Below are 21,126 nucleotides of genomic sequence, written 5' to 3'. Positions count from 1 at the left end.
TGGAGAAACTCCAGTGGCCTTCACAGAGCCTTCTTCTTAACCCCACAGAACACTTTTAAGATTAACTTGAAATGTAGTTCACAAGCCAGGCCTTTGTCCAGCAGCAGTGCACAACTTTTTATAGACACCCTCTGAAATATAGGAGAAAGTTTTCCCAAAAGAGTGAAGAGAGGGGCATTTCAGAATTTATGCCCTTGATTTTGGAATGGAATGGAATGTCCAACAAGCTCGTGGCCAGGTGGTCACATATTTTTGGCCATATAATGTGTGAAGAAAAGTAAATTTTGTAAATATACAGGTCTTTAGGTTGACTTGTTTCAATCAGTATACGATTGCCCAGTGGTCAGTGAGTTATTTACGCATAGCTGAAAACACTCCCTTCCCCCAGAGGTGACAAGTGTGTGTGTATGATAATTACCTGAGTCGTTACACTTCCTGGCTGAATTCACACGCTGGCCCCAGGCTGGCTCCCCTAAACAGCTTTATCCTTCCAGTCCTCCAATCCAGAGCTGCTTTCTCAGGAAGTTGCAGGGTCAGTAATTCTGAAGGGGCTGAAGGGGAAATTGGCTCTCATTTTTTTCGTCATTTGAAGAGGTCTGTCCTACTAATCCTGGAGCAGTGTTCTCTGAGTCAGGCCACTTTGTTTTCGGGAGGTTTTAATGGTGCAGGATTAAGGTAAGATATTTTAATGACATGATTGAACAATAGATTTCTGAACACAGTAAGGAACTAGTTTGAACTTATGCTTTAACACTGTAGGTGGTGTCACTGGTATGTTTTGTCAGATTGTATAAAAAGCACAAAGAGTTTTGCAAGGAAGAATTGTATAAGCGAGAGTGCTTAACCTTTTTTATTCTGGTAATCCCATTTTATCCCAGTTTAGTGCTGTAAATAAGAGCGTATTTAGAAAATGTGAGTTCATATTATCAGGAATTACAGGTCAATTGTTCGTATTGTTTATGCAACTGATATCTTCATGTCAGGTATGACATGGACTTTAAACCTAAGCATACTAAAAACCTATTATTAAAAACATTGTTACATTAAGTTAGATTTTTGTTTGCCTAGAATGCCATTTAATATCTATGTTAAAATCTCTCGTCTTGCCGCTCAGGTGGCGCAGCGGTAAAAAGAAACGCGCTGCAACCAGGGCTGGATTCTGAGAGCGTGGTATCGAATCCAGCCTTGCTTTACCGGTTCGAAGCTGAGTGGCTATATGAGCAACGATTGGCCGGTTGCTCATGTGGGGGGTGGGACAAAGAACCGGATGTGGGTCTCTCTCTGTCAGAATGCGATTGCGTTCTCTGCCGGCTGATTGGAGGCGCTTACACAGAGATGGGAGAGGGTGCCCTTAGGGTGTGTCTCTCCGCATGCAATGCTAGGTGGCGCCAAACTCGTCGATGTGTGGGTGGCAAAGATGCATCTGGCTGCTGCTCGTGTTTCGGAGGGGATACTGGTTAGCTTCAATCACCTCCGTCAGGGCAGGGTTCGGCATAGACAGAGAGGAAGCACGATGCTAATTGAACAATTGGATGCGCTAAAAGGGGAGAAAAAGGGGTAAAAATAAAAAAAATTAAAAAAATTAAAAAAAATCTCTCGTCTTCTATATGATTGGAAATACTATTTTTAAGTCGCTTTGACCGACAGCTTATTATTATGGCAGGTCGATGTAATGTGAGGTTATAACACTAGTATTAGAATTATATAATAGCCTTTAAACTTATGGCATGCTAACTTAATATACAGTGATCAGCCATAACATTAAAACCACCTTCTTGTTTCTACACTTACTGTCCATTTTATCAGCTCCACTTCCCATATAGAAGCACTTTGTAGGTCTACAATTATTGACTGTAGCCCATCTGTTTCATTGCTACATATCTTTTTCACCTGCTTTCACCCTGTTCTTCAATGGTCAGGACCCCCACAGGACCACCACAGAGCAGGTATAATTTAGGTGGTGGATCATTCTCAGCACTGCAGTGACACTGACATGTTGGTGGTTTGTTAGTGTGTGTTGTGCTAGGTTGAAAGTCGCCAATAAAAGGTAACAATGATTGGAAAAACTATTTTAAGCCATTTTGACTGACTTCTTATTATTATGGCAGGTCGACATAATGTGAGGTGTACTGTAAGGTCATACAATTATGATTCTGATTTATATCTTTTTAGCAGGTATTAGGTATTTCGTAAACCCTAAAAGCTATTTTAGCAAATGCATCCAGTTTTTCAGATTGCTAGTAACAGATAAGCAGCAGGACACCTCTGCTTGTTAATGTGTCAGTGAATGGTGTCATTGATGATGGTGGTGTCAGTCTGGACAGCTGAAGTGGAGCAATTTACACCACAGACACTACTTGTTTGTTTGTTTTATTAGGATTGTAACGTCATGTTTTACACTTTGGTTACATTCATGACAGAAACGGTAGTTACTCATTACACACAAGGGTCATCAGTTCACAGGGTTATCTCGAACACAGTCATGGACAATTTTGTATCTCCAATTCACCTCACTTGAATGTCTTTGGACTGTGGGAGGAAACCGGAGCTCCCAGAGGAAACCCACGCAGACGCAGGGAAAACATGCAAACTCCACACAGAAAGTACCCAGACCGCCCAACCGTGCCGCCCCCACAAAGATGTGTTTTCTTTAAGATACCTCATCATAAACACAAGACAGAAATTGGTGTATTGATTATGCAAAAAGAAGTTCTGTTTCAGGCTGGAGTTCAAACTACATGACGGTCACGTCATTGTTTCAGTAAGCACAGCGGGCGGAACTTGTCATAAAGTTTGCGACGACAAAGCCCACCCATTTAGAGGGACAATATGATTGGTCAGTTTTACTGTCATATGAAGTTAGTTTTTCATTACATTTATATTACTTCTAAATTTATATTTATCTATAGCTGGACCACCAATCACAGCACAAACATTCACTTTTTTATTGATGTAACAGTATTAAGTCAAAGTCTTTTTTTTATTTAAGCTACTTCATTGTTGACACAGGACAGAAATCACTGTATTGACAGCTGAGAATCTTAATCATATAATAATCTTACATAGAAAACACATTTACTCCCATCATCTCTGACAGTGTTGCATATAGCAGTCTTAAGTCTACATCCGGCTGTCAATTAAGAATTTCACCTTGCTTTATTTTCTTTATTTATAAGGTCTTGTGAAAGGATTTGTTAAAAACGCAAAGGCAGAGAAGCACAGAAGTGCATTCTCTTGACTCCATTTCAGCCATGCTTTCTCCTTAAGGACATGCATTGTGTGCATTGAGGTCATTTATGAGGGCTAAACATGGTAAATTGTGCAAGTCCTAGCGTGTGTTGTTACCTTTAACATGAAAAGCTGTAGGTAAACATGCTGTCAGTGCTGAATACACTTACTTTTACTTTGTTTGCTTTGTCAGTGACTCTTACTGCCCTTGTATTAAGTACACTTATGAGCTTGCATAGAAACGTTGGTTTTGGAAAGACAGGGCATGTATTGGGGATTTTCACATTTGATGACTTTCAACCTTGTACGTAATGTTGACAAGCATAAAGAAATAGTTTTTTTTAATGAGTCAGGAGTGAAGGTCAGCAGTAGTAGATGAAGCGAAATGCAGTTGATACAAATGATTAGATACAAATAGATTGCAAGGAAAATTGGGGAAAAAATTCCCACCACACAGCACCATAGTTGTGCTAATTAGCTCCCTTTTATTATATTAACATTATATTAACTGTGTCTAACTGACGTTTCTGCATTTCAGGTGCATGTCAGTATCATCTTAAAGAATGGCCATCATGTTACTCCTATACTTTGTGGTCGCGTCAAAGCTACTTTTGGCTGTGGTGAGATGTGACAGCATCAACTTCTACAATATCAGGCCTCCCGTGGGTAGTAAGTGCATCTTCTATGTTGACACATTAAGCATTTATGCCTAACATAAGTACTTGACAAGCAGTCTTGAAATATGAAAGCCAAAACCATTCTGTGACGACCCAAGTGCCCTGTTTTGCTAATTTGGAGGATACAATTTAAAACTTGAGCAATTAAAGGAGGGCCTTGCTCATGGGCCCAACAGCAGCAACCTGGCATTAGTGGAGCTTGAACCAGCGACTCTCTGATTACTAGTTCAGTACCTTGACCGCTAGGCTACAACTGCCTGTAGAGGTCATAACATAGCTCTTCATACATGGTGCGACTCTTTAAGATTCTGCCACTGGCAGGTGAAAAGATGTGGCGTAAAAAATGCATGCATGTTGAAAGGGGAGAGTGATAGTCTCAGCTCACCTCTGCCAGTGTGGGGGTGGTGCAAGCAGCAAGAAAACTGCAATAGGGAAATTGGCACTAATTAGATAAAAGGGAAAATGAAAAAATAAATGAAGCATTTATGTAGCTACATAAATAAATGAATACTAATATGAATAGTAATAATATTTATAGATTATCTATTTAAATATATTTAGATAGATTTTATTTGTTTACACTACATATAATTTGCTTGCAATAAACTTTTAATCTTAATCATTAATGTAACCAATTGTGTGTGCAGCGACACCCTACCCCAAAAGCTTTAAGTGCTTCACGTGTGAGGAGACTTCCGATAACTACAGATGTAATCGCTGGGCTGAAGACAAGTGGTGTCCTGAGAGTAAGTGCCATCATCCCACTTATATTCCAACACAATGCATTTATAAACCAGTTTCTTTACAATTCATTCCTTGGAAGCAAAATTATGCTTCTAGTTCTGAAGTTTGTGCAGCCACACACTGTATGAACAAATGTTTTTGGCAACTTTTTAAATTCAAATGATTGATTATAGAGTAACAGCCACAACAGTTGCTGCCAGGTGTAATCAATTATGTATGTATGTTATATATGCTTCCATTTGCAGCAACAGGGAGGTAGGATCCTTTCTTGTTCCTACATGTTTATACCTCTGTGCACAGAGCAAGATCTATAAAGACGTGAAGAAAAGCTTGGTTTAACCCCAGCCCCACTGTACAGCTTTGGAATGGGCTGAAACATCAATCAAGGCTTTCTTAAGCAACATCAGCCCAGCCATATAAATATTTTTTTTGACAGAATGGGCACAAATTCTCACAAACATACTTCAAAGTATTGTGAGAAGCCTTCTCAGAAAAAGCTACACATAGAGGTCAGACAGAGGTTTTAAAACCATTTGTTTTTTTAATGAGATGTCCAATAAGCTCATAGTCAGGTGTTTATGTTTATTTGGACTTTAACGTCATGTTTTACACTTTGGTTACATTAATGACAGGAACGGTAGTTACTCATTACACAAGACTCGGACCGTCCTGCCTGGGGATCAAACCCAGGACCTTCCTGCTGTGAGGCGACAGTGCTACCCACTGTGCCGCCCCTCATGGTCAGGTGTCCAAATGCATTTGGCCATATAGTGTAGCGTGGTTAATTCATCTTATAGTAGAATCTGAACTGTGACTGTGACTCTAAAACCTTGGCCCTTGAACCCCAACCCCTCTCAGACTGTATCATAAAAGCTTAGAATGCAATGTACATTTTGCAAGGGAAAGCTGTAGCCTAGCGGTTAGGGTACTGAACTAGTAATCAAAAGGTTGCTGGTTCAAGCCTCACCACTGCCAGGTTGCTGCTGTTGGGCCCTTGAGCAAGGCCCTTAACCCTCAATTGCTTAGATTGTATACTGTAACTGTACTGTAAGTCGCTTTGGATAAAGGCATCTGCTAAATGCTGAAAATGTAAATGAAAATAATTTTGCTCATATTTGTTTCATAAAAACAAAAAATATATAAATTATAGTACTTATATTTTGTAATTTTAGAAGAAGAATGCCTTTATTTGTCATATACACATGTACAGTACAACGGAAGCTGGGGTCAGATCGCAGGTCCAGCCATCATACAGCGCCCCTGGCCCCTGGTACAGCACCCAACTCCGGGCCCAAGTTAAAAACACAATACTCATGTCCACACGACTCTGCAGCCAATTATTATGGCAGCTGGCACAGCGGGCAGAACTTGTCATAAAGTTAGCGAAAACAATGCCCACCCATTTAGAGGGACATTATGATTGGTCAATTTTGCTGTTATTTGAAATTGGTCTTTTATTAAATTTCTCTTGCTTGACCATTTTTTCTAGCAACAGGAGGGTGAAAGGTGCTTCTTTAATTTACCCTTCACATTCTAACACAGATTTAATAGGCAGATATGAATGATTCATTTGTTTAGATTTATATTTGTATATTTGTTTAATATTTAAATTTAAATTGGTTTACATTTTGAATAGATAAAATTGGAAGTGAAACAAGTGTTACAACATACAAAAGTAAAAGAAATCTGGATGAAGCTAATTTAACTGCACTGTTAAATTAGCTGCTTTGTCTGACTTGACTTGACTCATACACATAACTTTTTCTGTACAATACTTGCACATCTGGACATTATAAAACTATTTTCATTCTAAACTAAAACGTTATATCCCGGAATAATACTTGAAACATTTACTTTTGCATATCAGGAAATGTTTATCTACCTCACCCATTATTTACTCACTTTACTCATAAATTGTATTTATTGTAATGTTGTCTACCTGCACTGTACTGTACTGTCTTGCACTTTGTTCTATATTGCACCCTGTTCCTGGAGGAACGTTGTTTCATTTCAATATGTATTCGTATATAGCTGAAATGACAATAAAACTTCTCTTGACTTGACTTGTACATTAACTTCCTGTCTACACTATAGATACACAGTACTGTATGACAATACATCATTTCGGACGTCATGGAAAAACCAAGTTTGTGACCAAAAGGTGTGCATCATACAAGGACTGCAACGCAATTGGCTGCCAGCAACACGAAAGCACACACCATACGGTAAGTCCACATGCACACTGCTCTATTCATGCGTGAGTGCTCAAAAAACAGGGGACTGTAGTGGCTGGTGGTGGCTACATAATGGTATGAGGTTTGTTTAGCTGGCATTCCATGTGACCCCTAGTACTTCTTCAAACATCTCTGACAGGTGAATGCTATGTGTGTCTGCTTTCTGACACATTACTCCCATTTATGTCCTGCATTCATTCTGATGAGTTTGGCCTCTTCCAACCAGACAATGTGCCCCACCACACACGTCTAGAGACACCAAATTATGTTTAGAGGAACACTCATCTAAAATTGGGGTTTTGCCATTCCTACCTAAGTCACCACATCTCAACGTTATTGAACACATCTGGGATGTCATCCCATACACCTCAGAATACAACAGAATCATTGACCACTCTGCAAGAAGTTTTGTTTTCGGCATTTATCAGACGGCTTTGTCCAAAGGGACTTACAGAACAGTGACAGTATACAGTCTGTGCAATTGAGGGTTAAGGGCCTTGCTCAAGGGCCCAACAGCAGCAACCTAGCAGTGCTGGGGCTTGAACCAGTGATCTTCTGGTTACCACTAGGCTACAACTGTCTGCAGAATAGTTCTGCAAATAGCCCATGGAGTCCATGCCCCATCATATATCTGCACTCCTACACTCCTGTAGGGGACCTACCAAGTATTAGACTGGTGTACCAATTTGTCTGGCACTTTAGTGTATAAGAGCTAGTTTGTAATTATTGTGATTGCATTGTGACCCAACTTATACTTTGCAATAACTAACAGTACATCTTTTGCTTGTGTTCTTTTCTTGCCTTCTCCCAGAAATGTATATCATGCTGTGAAGGCATGGCATGTAACGTGGAGCTGCCCACTAACCACACCAATGCCGTGTTCATGCGGATTCAAACCTACAACAATGCTGCTACCAACATCATCAGCAGAAGCCGATGGAGTTTTGTACTTCTATTACCCACAGTTCTAGCAGCGCTTTTACCTTTCTGACACTAAGCACTTGTGTGTATTTTTTAATCAAAACTGAGATGCTGTGCTAGTTCTAGAGCTAGTTAGCACATTACCCATTGCTTCTCAAAGTAAAAGAAAGGACATTTTTGAGAAAGCGATTGAGATACGTCATGCAGTCTTGCTGACTTCAGAACCCAGACAATCAGTGCCAGGATCGTGGCTAGGGAACTGGAGATGTTTTCAAAGCCAACTGTTTGTCAATGACATGCTTAATAGGACATGAAAACAATCATTTAGCTGTGAGGGAAGTTGATTTCCCACTAAGCAATGCTTCATTGGGTTTGTACTGACCCCATTGAAGGCCGCATACAGGCCTGAGTGATTCTGGAATGATGGTGTGACCCTGTCCAGTGGCTTTAAGCCCAGAGACTGTCTCACAAATGCTAGCATAAGGACAGAATGCAAAAAGAGGATGGTGGACGTATTTTTTAAATAGACCGGAGCTCTCTGGTGAGATCTCTGGGAAAGAACAACACCGCAATCTTCTAATGACTTAAATTCTTCACATTTGGCATTAGTGATTACATTTAGTCAACTAACAGTGAGGGGTAACAGAGTGGACATTTCAGTTTAATATTTTACTGAAATAATGCAGTAATTCAGCAAATCAGCACTACTGAATACTATGTATTATCTGTATTTATAATTAAATGTTTATAAAAAGAATAAAAGTGATGTCTTCTTTGTTTCTATCAAAAACAAACACCTACTTTACAACAGTAATTAATTAATTGCAATAAATTATTAAGAATTTATAACAATAGCCGCTCAGGTGGCGCAGCGATAAAAACACACTCTAGCACACCAGAGCTGGGCTGGGCTGAGCGCCCACCTGAACAACGGTTGGCCTGTTGTTCAGATAGAGGTGGGATATTTAAAAAAAAAAGCCGGATAGGGTCTCTCTCATGGCTGATGCAATTACGACCTCTGCTGGCTGATTGATGGCGCCAGCACAGAGACAGGAAAAGAGTGCTGTCTTGGTGTGTCTCTCCGTACACAGTGCTGATCCGCATTGCACTCGTCAAAGTGTAGGTGACAAAATGCATACGGCTGCTGCACACATCGGAGGGGGAGTGGGTTAGCTTCGTTATCCTCAATCAGAGCGGGGATCGGCATTGGTGGAGAGGAAGCGTGACGCAATCAGGCAATTGGACACGCTAAAAGGGAGAAAAAGGGGAGAAAATTCTTAAACAAAATTTTTAAAAAAATTTATAATTATAATAATTATTGTTAATTATTATAATAATATTAAAATAATATTGATTAATCAAATTAACAATACAAATTATTATTACTAGTAGTAATTATTTATTTATTTATTAATTTATTTGTGATTAATAGCTCATTTTCCCCTACAATTTTTTAAAAATTAATGTTTTTAATCAAAAAGCTGGGACAGTAAGCAATGATTTGTGTACTATCTTTAATTCAAATAGATAAAAAAAGAATATTTTATTTTAATAATGTTTTATTAAATTCATTGGTTTTTGTAAATGTATTCTAATTACTGATTGCCTGCAACACATTGCTGGGACAAGAACTATGCAAAATTGGTAAGCCTAATCACTCCGAATAGCACAAGGACACCTCATGGCTATAGGAACTATGCATATTTTGAGTTTGGTGGCTTAAACAGTGCAGCAGAAGAAAGCATTCAAAAAAGTAAAGAATAATAATAATAACTAGACAAGTAAAGCTCATGCCATGCATTCCTATATTGAAAAGTTCAGCATCGGAGTGTAGTAAACATTGCGCTAACTACACATAGTAATAAAGGAAAATGCAGTGGGTCTTACATTTTTCTTGACAACATTGGTGTAGTTGTTGGGATTGGTGTACTGGGATTTGGTGCAAATGTTAATAAATAAGTAATTTTAGTGGAAGAAATAATACAACAACTCTACATACCATCAGTCTATTGTTTATGTAATATAAGTGCTTTAAAAAAAGTCTCTGTAAACGATTTTGTATACGGAACTGGTGCATGCACTTCAAGGGTGGGTGAGAGTGTTACAAATCACTATTCTGAACTTTGTAGCACTAGTGTGTCGGGGATCGGTGGCTCCACTTTCAATTCAAATCAAGTGTCAAGTGTTGGAAAGGAATTTAAATGACCATTTCAACCAACCAAACAATGACTAATTTATTATTTATTTGTTGGTTAATTAATGTCTTTACTGGTTAACTGATAAATAATTGACATTCCTTGTCCAGGTGATGAAAAGGTTAACAGCCTCTGTTTTAATTGAAAATGACGGTGTTACTAACCCACTGGGATTGTGCCTTCCTGCACTGCCTTTGCCACCATTTAACCTCACCATGTACAACACAAATCACTCTTTTCAGCTTACTCCTATTTAAACACAAGCCTTAGCTTAGATAATACCAGATCCGCTCCACTCAGTAATCCAACCACGCTGCCTTGATGAATTGTTTATGCATGTCTGTCCTTTAATGGGTAGTAAAGCCTAACATACTACAGAGAGGTCAAAGTGCTCGCTGTTAATTGGCAAACGGGTGAGTTTTAGACTAAATCTGCCTTCTTTGTTATTCATTAAGGTTCTGAGGGCTTTAAACTGAGCTTAGCTCAGTCTTTAAGTCAGCTGGTTTGCAGTAAGGTAATGACAAGTACTTAAACCTAAGACCTAAGGTAGGACTGCTGAATGTGGCCCCCAACATTTATAAACTATGATCAAAAATATGGAACTCCTGACCATGAGCCTAGTGTTAATCCTTTTCCAAAAGCATGGGCATTAATAATTGACTTATAACTGGGCTAAAACAGGCTCCACAATGGCTTTTTACAAGACTTCTCTGGGTCCTTGTGCCCAATAAGTTAGAAGAACATTTTTAAGGTGAGGTATCATATTAGTTGAGATGTCCTGGCTTGTAATAACAGGGGTACCTAAGGTTGCCACAAGGTTAGGAGCTTATATTTGTTATATTATTATATTATATATTACATAATTTAGATTTTGATTAACAAATGATTACAATCTCATTTAAAGAATGTAAAATAATGATCCAAGTGTAGTTGATGGAAATTAAACTTAATTTTAATGCCATTTGATGCCCTTGTCCACCCCCAAAGTGACCCATGTTTAGTTCTCAGCACTGCCACCTTCCTGATTGGGCACACTTGGCTGTTTTTCTGTGTCTCTCAATGTAAAACATAGTAGCCATATGCATGACTAATGAGACAGAAGAGCGGCACAGTGGCTCAGTGGGTAGCACTGTTGCCTCACAGCAAGAATCGATTCCCAGGTGGAACGGTCCAGGTCCTTGTGTGTGGAGTTTGCATGTTCTCCCTGTGTCTGTGTGGGTTTCCTCTAGGAGCTCCGGTTTCCTCCCACAGTCCAAAGACATGCAAGTGAGGCGAATTGGAGATACAAAATTGTCCATGATTGTGTTTGATATTAAAGACTTGAACTGATGAATCTTGTGTAACCAGTAACTACCTGTCCTGTCATGAATGTTATCGAAGTGTGTAAATCATGACATTAAAATTCTAATAAATATATAAATAATTCACATTATGTTGGTGTCAAACATTAAACAGGTACTTTTTGTCTTGGAAACCTTTTGGGAGAAAAACAATTCTGATGTATTGGTACCAAAATGTCATTGTACTGTATATTGGTATCACAAATGTCTTGATTTCCCTCCAAGATGAGCAGTTCCATGTATGTTAGACTCATTAAGGTACCAGAAGAGATCTAAGTTGGTTTGGATGGCAAAGGTTAGGCCCCCCGTCCCACTTTGATGACTGGGTTCTTCTTTGAGCCTTGGTAGGGGTTCTCCCCTACAGTGCTGTGTAAACATGAAGCTCAAAGAACCTGCCGTGTACCTACAAACAATTTCTGTGATCTTTATAGCACGTCTCACAGCAGGAGGAAATTGGGCAACTGAGAGTTCTCACACTAATACCTATCATTTTTTTTGGTCACATCATTTATGTAGATGTGCAAGTTCCCATTTATATCATTTATATAAGTGTGATCAGTTGATAATTGTTTTTTATGGAAAAGATGTACAATTTCAGTAGCAAACTATTTAAATGTAAATGAGCCATTCCAAAGAATGTGTGCCATTTACGTGTAGTAACCCTAAATTAAACTTCATTTTTTATCTTTGTTTAACACTGAATCTACTAACACACATACTTAACTACTCAATGTGTATTGGTCAATCTCAGGCAACTTTGTTTCATTTGTAAAAGGTTTCTAAGTGGAAGATGAGGCTGAAAGTTACAGGACTGTGTTTTTTAACATTGAATTAGTAAATACTGAAAATAATGAAATAGCAGCATGGAGTTCATGCTAGAAGCATGAAAACACTGGGGACAAGTCAAAAATATATTGTTAAAATTAACAAATAACAACTAAGTAAAAATGTACAGGGGTAAATAAGGGAGAACTTACTTTTGGTTGTCCTGTGGTCTTCAGTAGATACAGATAATGTAAATCTTCAGAAGGATGAATATGTTAGGGTAACAGGACTGAGCGAATACCTGGGGACATGATTAAAACATGTATTTTACCCACATTATTATACATTTATTATGGAAAATAAATATTAAAAACATAGATGAGATATGGAGTCACCAAACATTGCAGGGAGAAAGGATTTCTGAAAGATGTTACTCTTTATATTTAATTGTAAAGTGTAGTGTGGGGACATAAATAAATACTATTTTTTTCAGTGTTATAGGGAGTTTTTATTAACTTTTTAAATTATATTTCCTAACTTTGCAATTAGACACGGGGAGAACATGCAAACTCCACACAGAAAGGACCCGGACCGCCCCCCAGGATAAAGTGGTTAATGAAAAGGAATACAAAAGAATACGCTTAATGAATCATGCTAAGTTTTGTTGCACCAGGAACGTGGTGCCAGTCCATTACAGTGACCCTGGACTATGAACACAAGTCACATACATTCACATATTTTTCTTGCCCTTGCACACAAATTATCATCAAGATTTCATTCCAAAAATGATCAGTAGTTTGCTCTAATCTGAACTACATAAGTGAAACGTGATACACAAATTTTTTCTGATAACTGCATGTCTCTATCCTCGGACATGAAGAGAATGCACTTAGTCCTCTTTACTTTAAAGGAGCGGAAGGTCCGGTGTCCTTCTTGCATCCTGAAAGAGCCTCTGTCTTCTTGTGCTCATCACTGTTAGCATTGTCTCTCATGACGGACAGACAGATCTGATAATCTGGCAGAGCATGACCTGTAATGCACCAAGATGCTTCGCTTTCAGCAACCATAGACGTCTACATGAACCTTAGCAAGTGTAAGGGATTGTGGGTTATCAGGTAAGAGCTGTAATTCAACTCTAGTGCTGTTCTGTTAATGTTTGTGACTACAGGTGAACGGGTTGGATCTTGGTGATTAGACACGAGTGATGTTTACATGTTTTGGTACCAAAGGGTTCCATTGCTAACACATGACCTGTTTTCTCTTAGACTTTTCTCTTAGACATCTAACATTATTTTCTATCAAAGTCTTGAGTAACAGGAGCTGCTTTTCATTGCTATGTGGTAAGGCTTCGATTGTAATTTACTGGAATTCAGTATTCCCTGAGTAACTAAACCAAGTCTGACAGAGTTAGTACAATTCTGTTTGAATCCCCTGCTGCTTGCACAACCTCCAGTCTGATCAAGGAGAGCCCCTCTGGCACATGTCCAGTCTGCAGCCACTTTTTATCACCTGTCAGTATTGGGTTCCTACACAGAGCTGTATTGCATATATGCTCCATGTAACTTCACCTCTACTCGCGCAGGTGTCCAGATCAGTCCCAGAGATTGCATATTGCTGCAAAAGCTGGAGAAGACCCAACCTTCCCTCCATGTAAAACAGGCCAATTGTGTTTGTGTGGATGCCCTGCCAGGTCGATGGCCTCGCACATAGTCAATTTTTAATTGTCTAAAAGTATAATAAATTTATATTGAGAGATATAGATGATTAATAGACAAGTTATATAACATGCTAGCTATGGTACCAATTATTAGCAATTCATAATATACTGTATAATAATAATAATATAATATTATATAATAATAATAATATAATATTATATTACATAACATTTATATCGGGACATATAAATGATTAGTGGACACGTTATGTTTACCATGATTTTAGTTATATCGCCATAATTACTGGACAAGTTATATAACATGCTAGATACCAATTAATACCAATTTATAAAATATAGTAATAATATAATATAATTATATAATAATAATAATTATTATATAATATAATAATAATTATTATTATTATTGTTGTTATATAATATTATATTATATAATAAATTTATATCAAGCGATATATTTACCATGATTTTAGTTATATGACCATGATTAATAGACAAGGTATATAACTTTGCTACCTATGGTACCAATTAATACCAATTCATAATATATAATAATGTAATATTATTAATAATAATTAAAATGATATTATTATTAATTATGATAGTAATATTTTATATAATAACAATAATAATAATAACAATAATAATAATAATAATTAATTAATTAATTATACATCCACTACATGAGTCTGTAGGGGTCCTAACAAGCTCCTTCAGCACCGGACTCCTCTACCCCCTGTGTAAGAAGGAGCACTACCACAGGTCCTTCATTTCTGCAGCAATCAGAGCTTTCTATAATAATATGTCATATGTCATATGTCTGTCATAATTACACTTCACGTCTATGGTGCAATACAATAAGTGCAATATGTATACATTGTTCATATTTTAAATGTATATATTATATTTTTCATGATAATATATGTATATCATTGTTCTTAAAGGGAATATTTTTAGAGTAAATAACTACACACTATGTGTGCAATATTTTTCACTTAACTGGGTTGAAATACAAACTATCAGTTCCAAATAACTTTTATTTTTAACTTAATTTTTTAGTGCTTTAGTAAAAAAATTTACAACAGTTAGTACTTAAATTCAGTGCTTATTCAGTGCTTATTTAAAAAATACAATTACTTTAATGCAGACCCTTACATTATAACAGAATGCCTTCATTAATTGTTGTTGACTGTCTTTTTAACTTCTTTAAGGCTGGTTCATTGACCTCATGTTTTAATAATCAAATGGTACAAAAATTTTAATGGAAAAAGAAGAGAAATGATTCTTATTAATAGCTGTTAGTTGTTGATAGACGTACATGCAGTTATGTGGTTCATATTTATCATTCGTCCCTTTTCACCTCTCTGATGTTGAGCTCTTCTTCTCCTGCCTTCTTGGTTGGATCCGTTCTCTGGTAATATTCTTCTCGTTTCACTCCTCGTCTCTCTATTATGTGAAACCGGAGCCTGTAATGGCAGTTTGTAATTATGGGAAGTGAGCAATTTTACATTTGAATTTTTTAAGTGGAAATTGGTTGTGTGTGAAATGATACTGCTGTGAAGTACAAGCAATCCAGACATCCTTTGTATGTTGTGCTTTAAGGGCATTTACTTCATAAAGGACTTCAGCCGGCTTGTTAGTGATTGATTGTGTTTCTTTTTAAGTGAGCCACAAATATCACAGTGAAAAACTCTAAGGAGCCCTCAGCTGATCTAAAAAAGCCAATTATGATTTTTAATGCAACTTTAGGTCCCAAGCTTTTCTGTTCAAACAATTGTCTGTAGGTACCAAGTGCTTAAAATAGTGGTCTCTTCACCAAGGTTGGGGGGTATGCAAAACACACTAAATAAGTCTGCCCTCTAATTAAAAGCTTCTAAAACCTGCTAAAAACACAGTTATACCTGTAGCGTTGCTATTGGCCTAAGTGCAGCCACCAGCCCCTGCAAGAAGGCCATGTTCATAGTGTATTCCTGTCTTGCACCAATTGATCGCCAATGGCGCCAGACCCACAGTGACTCTGACAAGGTTTAAGCACTTTGTAAAAACTAATAAATAAGTGTTTGGAATTGTACATGGTTAATATTTAAATGCAATAAAGATTGTACCATAATGCAGCGGTTCTCTACCCCCCTGTGTTCAAAAAAATTCTGGGACCCCCTTGACACGGGTTATGATATTATTCTTACACTTCCAGTTCAACAACTGAATCAGACTCTTTTACAGTTGCTGTCCATTGACCTTTACACTTTTGTGCTGGGCAAATCAAACGTGTCCATTCTCAAAGACCCAACGTAGGCAATATATATATATATATATATATATACACTGATCAGCCATAACATTAAAACCACCTCCTTGTTTCTACACTCACTGTCCATTTTATCAGCTCCACTTACCATATAGAAGCACTTTGTACTTCTACAATTACTGACTGTAGTCCATCTATTTCTCTACATGCTTTGTTAGCCCCCTTTCATGCTGTTCTTCAATGGTCAGGAGCGCTGCTGTGTCTGATCCACTCATACCAGCACAACACACACTAACACACCACCACCATGTCAGTGTCACTGCAGTGTCCACCTAAATAATACCTGCTCTGTGGGGGTCCTGACCATTGAAGAACAGGGTGAAGCCAGGTTAAAAAAGCCAGGTTATAATGAAACAAGGAGGTGGTTTTAATGTTATTGCTGATCGGTGTAGTATAAAATAGATCTATATGACATCACAAGAGATCTCCCATTTGCCAATAGCCTATTGATTTTCCCGTCCATCACATGTGATTCTTTTTTACTCTACTCAAATAAATGCAACAGGATCACGGTCTAGTCTCACTGAGGCCCCGCCCCCTGGTTGAGAACCACTTCCATAATGTATAGCCAGAGGTTCAGTTGCACACTGACACAGTTAAAATAAGTCAGATTGGCATGCTGGGGACTGCCAGCACTTCCACACATCACAAATCACACATCCTGTCTAAAGCACACTCAATACCATCTCTTTGAAGTTGTGTGTTGATGATGGATTTATGTCCTTTGAATGGTAATGTGAGTCGTGTGCTATTTTTCCAGTGGAAGCACTCTAAAAACACTGTCAGTGAACAAAGCCCTGCTGATCTCCATGAATTAAATCCTATACCTATATTTTTATAGGTATTGATCATACTGTAAAGCCCTGATACCCTGCCCTTCAAGTACGATTGGAAAATGCATGTACTTATTCCAGTCTGCTTTTATTCTATTCAGGATGAAGGGTCCAGTACAACAAAAAGACACTGGGGATGGCACGGTGGCTCAGTCTGTGGTACTGTCGCCTCACAGCAAAAAGGTCTTGCGTTCGATTCCCAGGTGGAGCGGTCTGGGTCCTTTCTGTGTGGAGTTTGCATGTTCTCCCCGTGTCTGCGTGGGTTTCCTCCCACAATTCAAAGACATGCAGGTGAGGTGAATTGGAGATATAAAATTGTCCATGACTGTGTTTGACAATAAAGACTTGAACTCATGAATCCTGTGTACCGAGTACCTACCTGTCCTGTCATGAATGTAACCAAAGTGTGTAAATCATGATGTTAAAATTCTGTAAATAAATAAAGACACTGGGTGTGAGCAAATCTACATCCTGGAAAGGGTACCAGTTATTTAGGACAAAACACATTCACAAAATGACTCGCACATGCTCAGTTAAACATAGAAGCAATTTAGTGCAGCTAGTTTGCCTTCATCATGTTTTAGGTAGATAGGAAAGAACATGCCATTTCTCACAGACAGTAATAGGTGGCAAGGATTCAACCCTGATTCCGAGGACCATTTAATAGTTATTTTGTACTCTTTTGATGCTGTATCCTGGTTAGGGTTGCGGCAGGTCTGATTCTACCTGAAAATACTAGCTGCAAAGCAGGGATACCCTGAAAAGAGTGCCAATTAATTGCATGGCTTAGCCCATCCTCCATCAGACATACCCACTCATGTCTGCGTAGACGCCCCACCAGCCAAGAGCACTGCTTAGATTTAAACCCAGACCATTCTCCCACCCAAGCGCCATTACAATAAACTTTACAAAAAGATGCCTAAAAGGATCATCATGTAGTCTATCAAGTACCAACCCAGTTTGTTGCAGGTACAGGATGCACTATTTTATTCGTATTTAAATTAGTTAAAAGAGAGAGAAAGAGAGAGAGAGAGAGTTAAAAGAACATTCCTAACATTTTTACTTTCAATAGACTGCTGTAGATGTTTTAATGAGCTGTGGAAAGATTTATTCAAAGGTGCTTCTATAAGTGTAATTCATGTCTTAAGAATAGACATACAATTTCTGCTCATTAAAAGATAATTATACTACGTTTCAATAGCATTAATTACAAACTCTATTTGTACTCTGGCAAGCAAGAAAACCCGCTGTTGTCTCTTCTGTCATCACAAGGACATCTCAGAAATGTAACATTTCTTGTGCTGTTTTTTTCTTATCTTTCAAGTGACAAGTCAGTCTCACTGCTAAATGTTTGTTAATTCCCTGTGAATTAAAAGATGTGCTTTATGTTTTTATGAGAGCTGTCATTTAGTCCATGCTAAGTACACAAACTGTGTGTTCATTGAATAATTTAATCTTTTCCAAACAAATTACACATGGACCCCACTCATTTCCCTTCTTAACTAATAAAATAAATAAAATAAACTCACAAATACCTTTGTTTTTAAAATAACAAGCTTAGGCCGCTCAGGTGGTGCAGCGTATGCATCGTTTCGAATCTTAGCTCTGCCATCCGGCTGGGCTGGGAGGCTACATGAACAACGATTGGCTGTTATTCGTACAGAGTGGGAAGCCTCTGCTGGTTGGTTGATGGCACCTGTGCAGAGTCAAGGAATAATGCGTTGATCAAGGTGGGGCTCTCTGTACACAAAGCTGATCCGCATATGAACTCGCCTCGTGCAAGTGAAAAGATGCAGTCGGTACTGCACACGTGTCGGAGGGGGCGTGTGTCAGTTGCGGCACTCCTCAGTCAGCGGTGGAGAGGAGTATCAGTAGAAAGGAAGCGTAACGCAATCAGGGTGATTGATATGACTCGATTAGGGAGAGAATTGGGGGAAAATTTTAAAAAAAGTGAAATTTGTTTACATTTTTTATATTTGAGACATTTTAGACATTTTTATATTTATTACAGCTTTTCTTTAATATTTCTTTAAATAACCATTATATTTAACAGTTTCAAATATCAGCCCATATAACAGGAAGAAAAATGATTTGTGGTGCATGTGTGTAATGTTTTTGGCAGCAGCATAATAAAGCTTTCTGCTCAGTTGTGCTTTCTAGTCACAAGTGTGTAAAATAAACAGCTGAAAATGTACAGCAGTCAGATCTGACTGTAATTCTAGTTCTGTATTGTGTGATGTGTTGGACAGAAGAATGCAGAAACCATCACCATCAGTCACAATCATGGAATGTTTTTTGACTTATGTCAAAAGATGATACATGGTTCAAAAGGTGTGTGTGTGTGTGTGTGTGTGTGTGTGTGTGTGTGTGTGTGTGTGGTTAAAGGAATTGGGGGAATTTTTTTCCTGGGGTTGCAATTGTCAGAAATGTCTTCCATTGTACCTTAAAATTTAACAGTGACCAAATAATATCTAGGTTAATTGGTAAACAGTGACGAGATATTTTTATCTATATTTATATCTATATAATTACAATATTTTAATAATGTGAATTAAATTATATTTTGTAATGAATAAAATTGTACATTTATAAAAATATATTTTTTTAATACAATGCATTTTATAATAGTATGTAATTGTATATAATAATGTATTACATAAATAATAAAAATAATGTTGTTCAAGAATTTAATAAAATAAATAATAGTACAGTAGTTAGTTACTCCTATTAATAAATTTGGTAATATCACACAATAAAATAAATAAAAGTAATCACTCACTTTCACTCACTCACTTTCTTAACCGCTTATCCAATTAGGGTCACAGGGGGGTGCTGGAGCCTATCCCAGCTTTTCAATGGGCACAAGGCACACAGTAACACCCTGGACGGGGCGCTAGTCCATCCCAGGGCAGACACACATACACACACACACACATACACACAACCATTCACCTGTAGGGCAATTCAGTGTCTCCAATTAACTTGACTGAATGTTTTTGGACTGTGGGAGAAAACCCACAAAAGGACCCGAACCGCCCCGCCTGGGGATCAAACCCAGGACCTTCTGGCTGTGAGGCGACAGTGCTACCCACCGTGCCACCTGATGTAAAACAAAATGTTCTTATTTTAGATGTATTATTTTTACAGATATAACGGTACATCCATTAAACAACAAAAAGAAATAATATCTAGGTTTTTTGTAAACATTTGTAAACATTGATCAGATGATCTTATCTCACTATTAACATTACTTAATATTTTAATAATGTGAATTAAATACTTATTATATTTAATTAATTATATATTTCATAATGAATAAATGTGTACAATTATAAGTAAAATACTGTATATTTTAATACAATGCATTTAATAATAGTACATAATTATAAATGGTAACGTATAATATAAGTAATAAAATAATGTTGTTCAAGAATGTAATAAAATAAATAGTAGTTAGTTACTCCTATTAATAAATTTGGTAATATCACACAGTATGCTTTATATACAGTACATGTATAGTATTATGTAAAATTTGAACACCCTTGGTTTTTCCAGGTTTTGTTTTAGTAAAAATGTGAATTCTCTACAGAAAAGAAACTTGAATTAATTTTACAATTTAAAAGTAATTTTTTATACATTTACATAAATAATATTAAAATGACCATAAACTCTAATAAACATTGCAGTTTATTTATTACATACAAGTTGTTGTGTTGTTGTTAGGAGAATAAGAATTATTTAATTATTAAACTTGAGACCTATTAAACTTAAAGTTTTGCACTGCATTTATAATCCAACATAAAATAAATAGTTAAATAGTTAAAAGTATTAACTACTTTAGTAAAAGTAAACATTTATAGTGTATCTGATAGTACTTTCCATAAATTGTATTTAAGTATGTCAAAAAAATATTACTTTTTTACACGGTGCTGCTGCCTAATGTGGCAGGAACACAAGTGGTCATGAGGAAACACATTATAGCACTCGACTGCACTGCACTAACTCCACCCGAGGCCCTGGGTTTCACCCCATTTCAAGGTGTCCCACCCCACTGTCCCTAACCCTTGAGACAATGAGAGTGTGGGAGGAATGAGAGACACACAGACACTACACAAACACACACAAAAAGTGCACAAACACTCACAGACATTGCGCAAACACGCACGAACACTAACTCTCACAAACTCTGCACAGACATACAGA

At 37.5% G+C, this 21,126-nt stretch overlaps 1 protein-coding gene across 1 annotated transcript; it reads left to right on the top strand.

Annotated features, from left to right (window-relative positions):
• The first annotated feature begins 3,791 nt into the window (after nt 1-3,791).
• Nucleotides 3,792-8,503, top strand: lypd6b (LY6/PLAUR domain containing 6B). Its single transcript, XM_063006505.1, has 4 exons — nt 3,792-3,897; nt 4,553-4,651; nt 6,744-6,874; nt 7,695-8,503. Exons 1-4 carry the CDS (start codon nt 3,792-3,794, stop codon nt 7,872-7,874), a joined length of 516 nt encoding a protein of 171 aa, XP_062862575.1. The 3' UTR covers nt 7,875-8,503.
• Nucleotides 8,504-21,126: the final 12,623 nt, after the last annotated feature.

Source organism: Trichomycterus rosablanca, chromosome 12, assembly GCF_030014385.1.
Source record: "Trichomycterus rosablanca isolate fTriRos1 chromosome 12, fTriRos1.hap1, whole genome shotgun sequence".
NCBI classification, from domain to species: Eukaryota; Metazoa; Chordata; class Actinopteri; order Siluriformes; family Trichomycteridae; genus Trichomycterus; species Trichomycterus rosablanca.
Note: the sequence above shows the minus strand (reverse complement) of the source record. Positions and strands in the feature narration are given on the sequence as shown.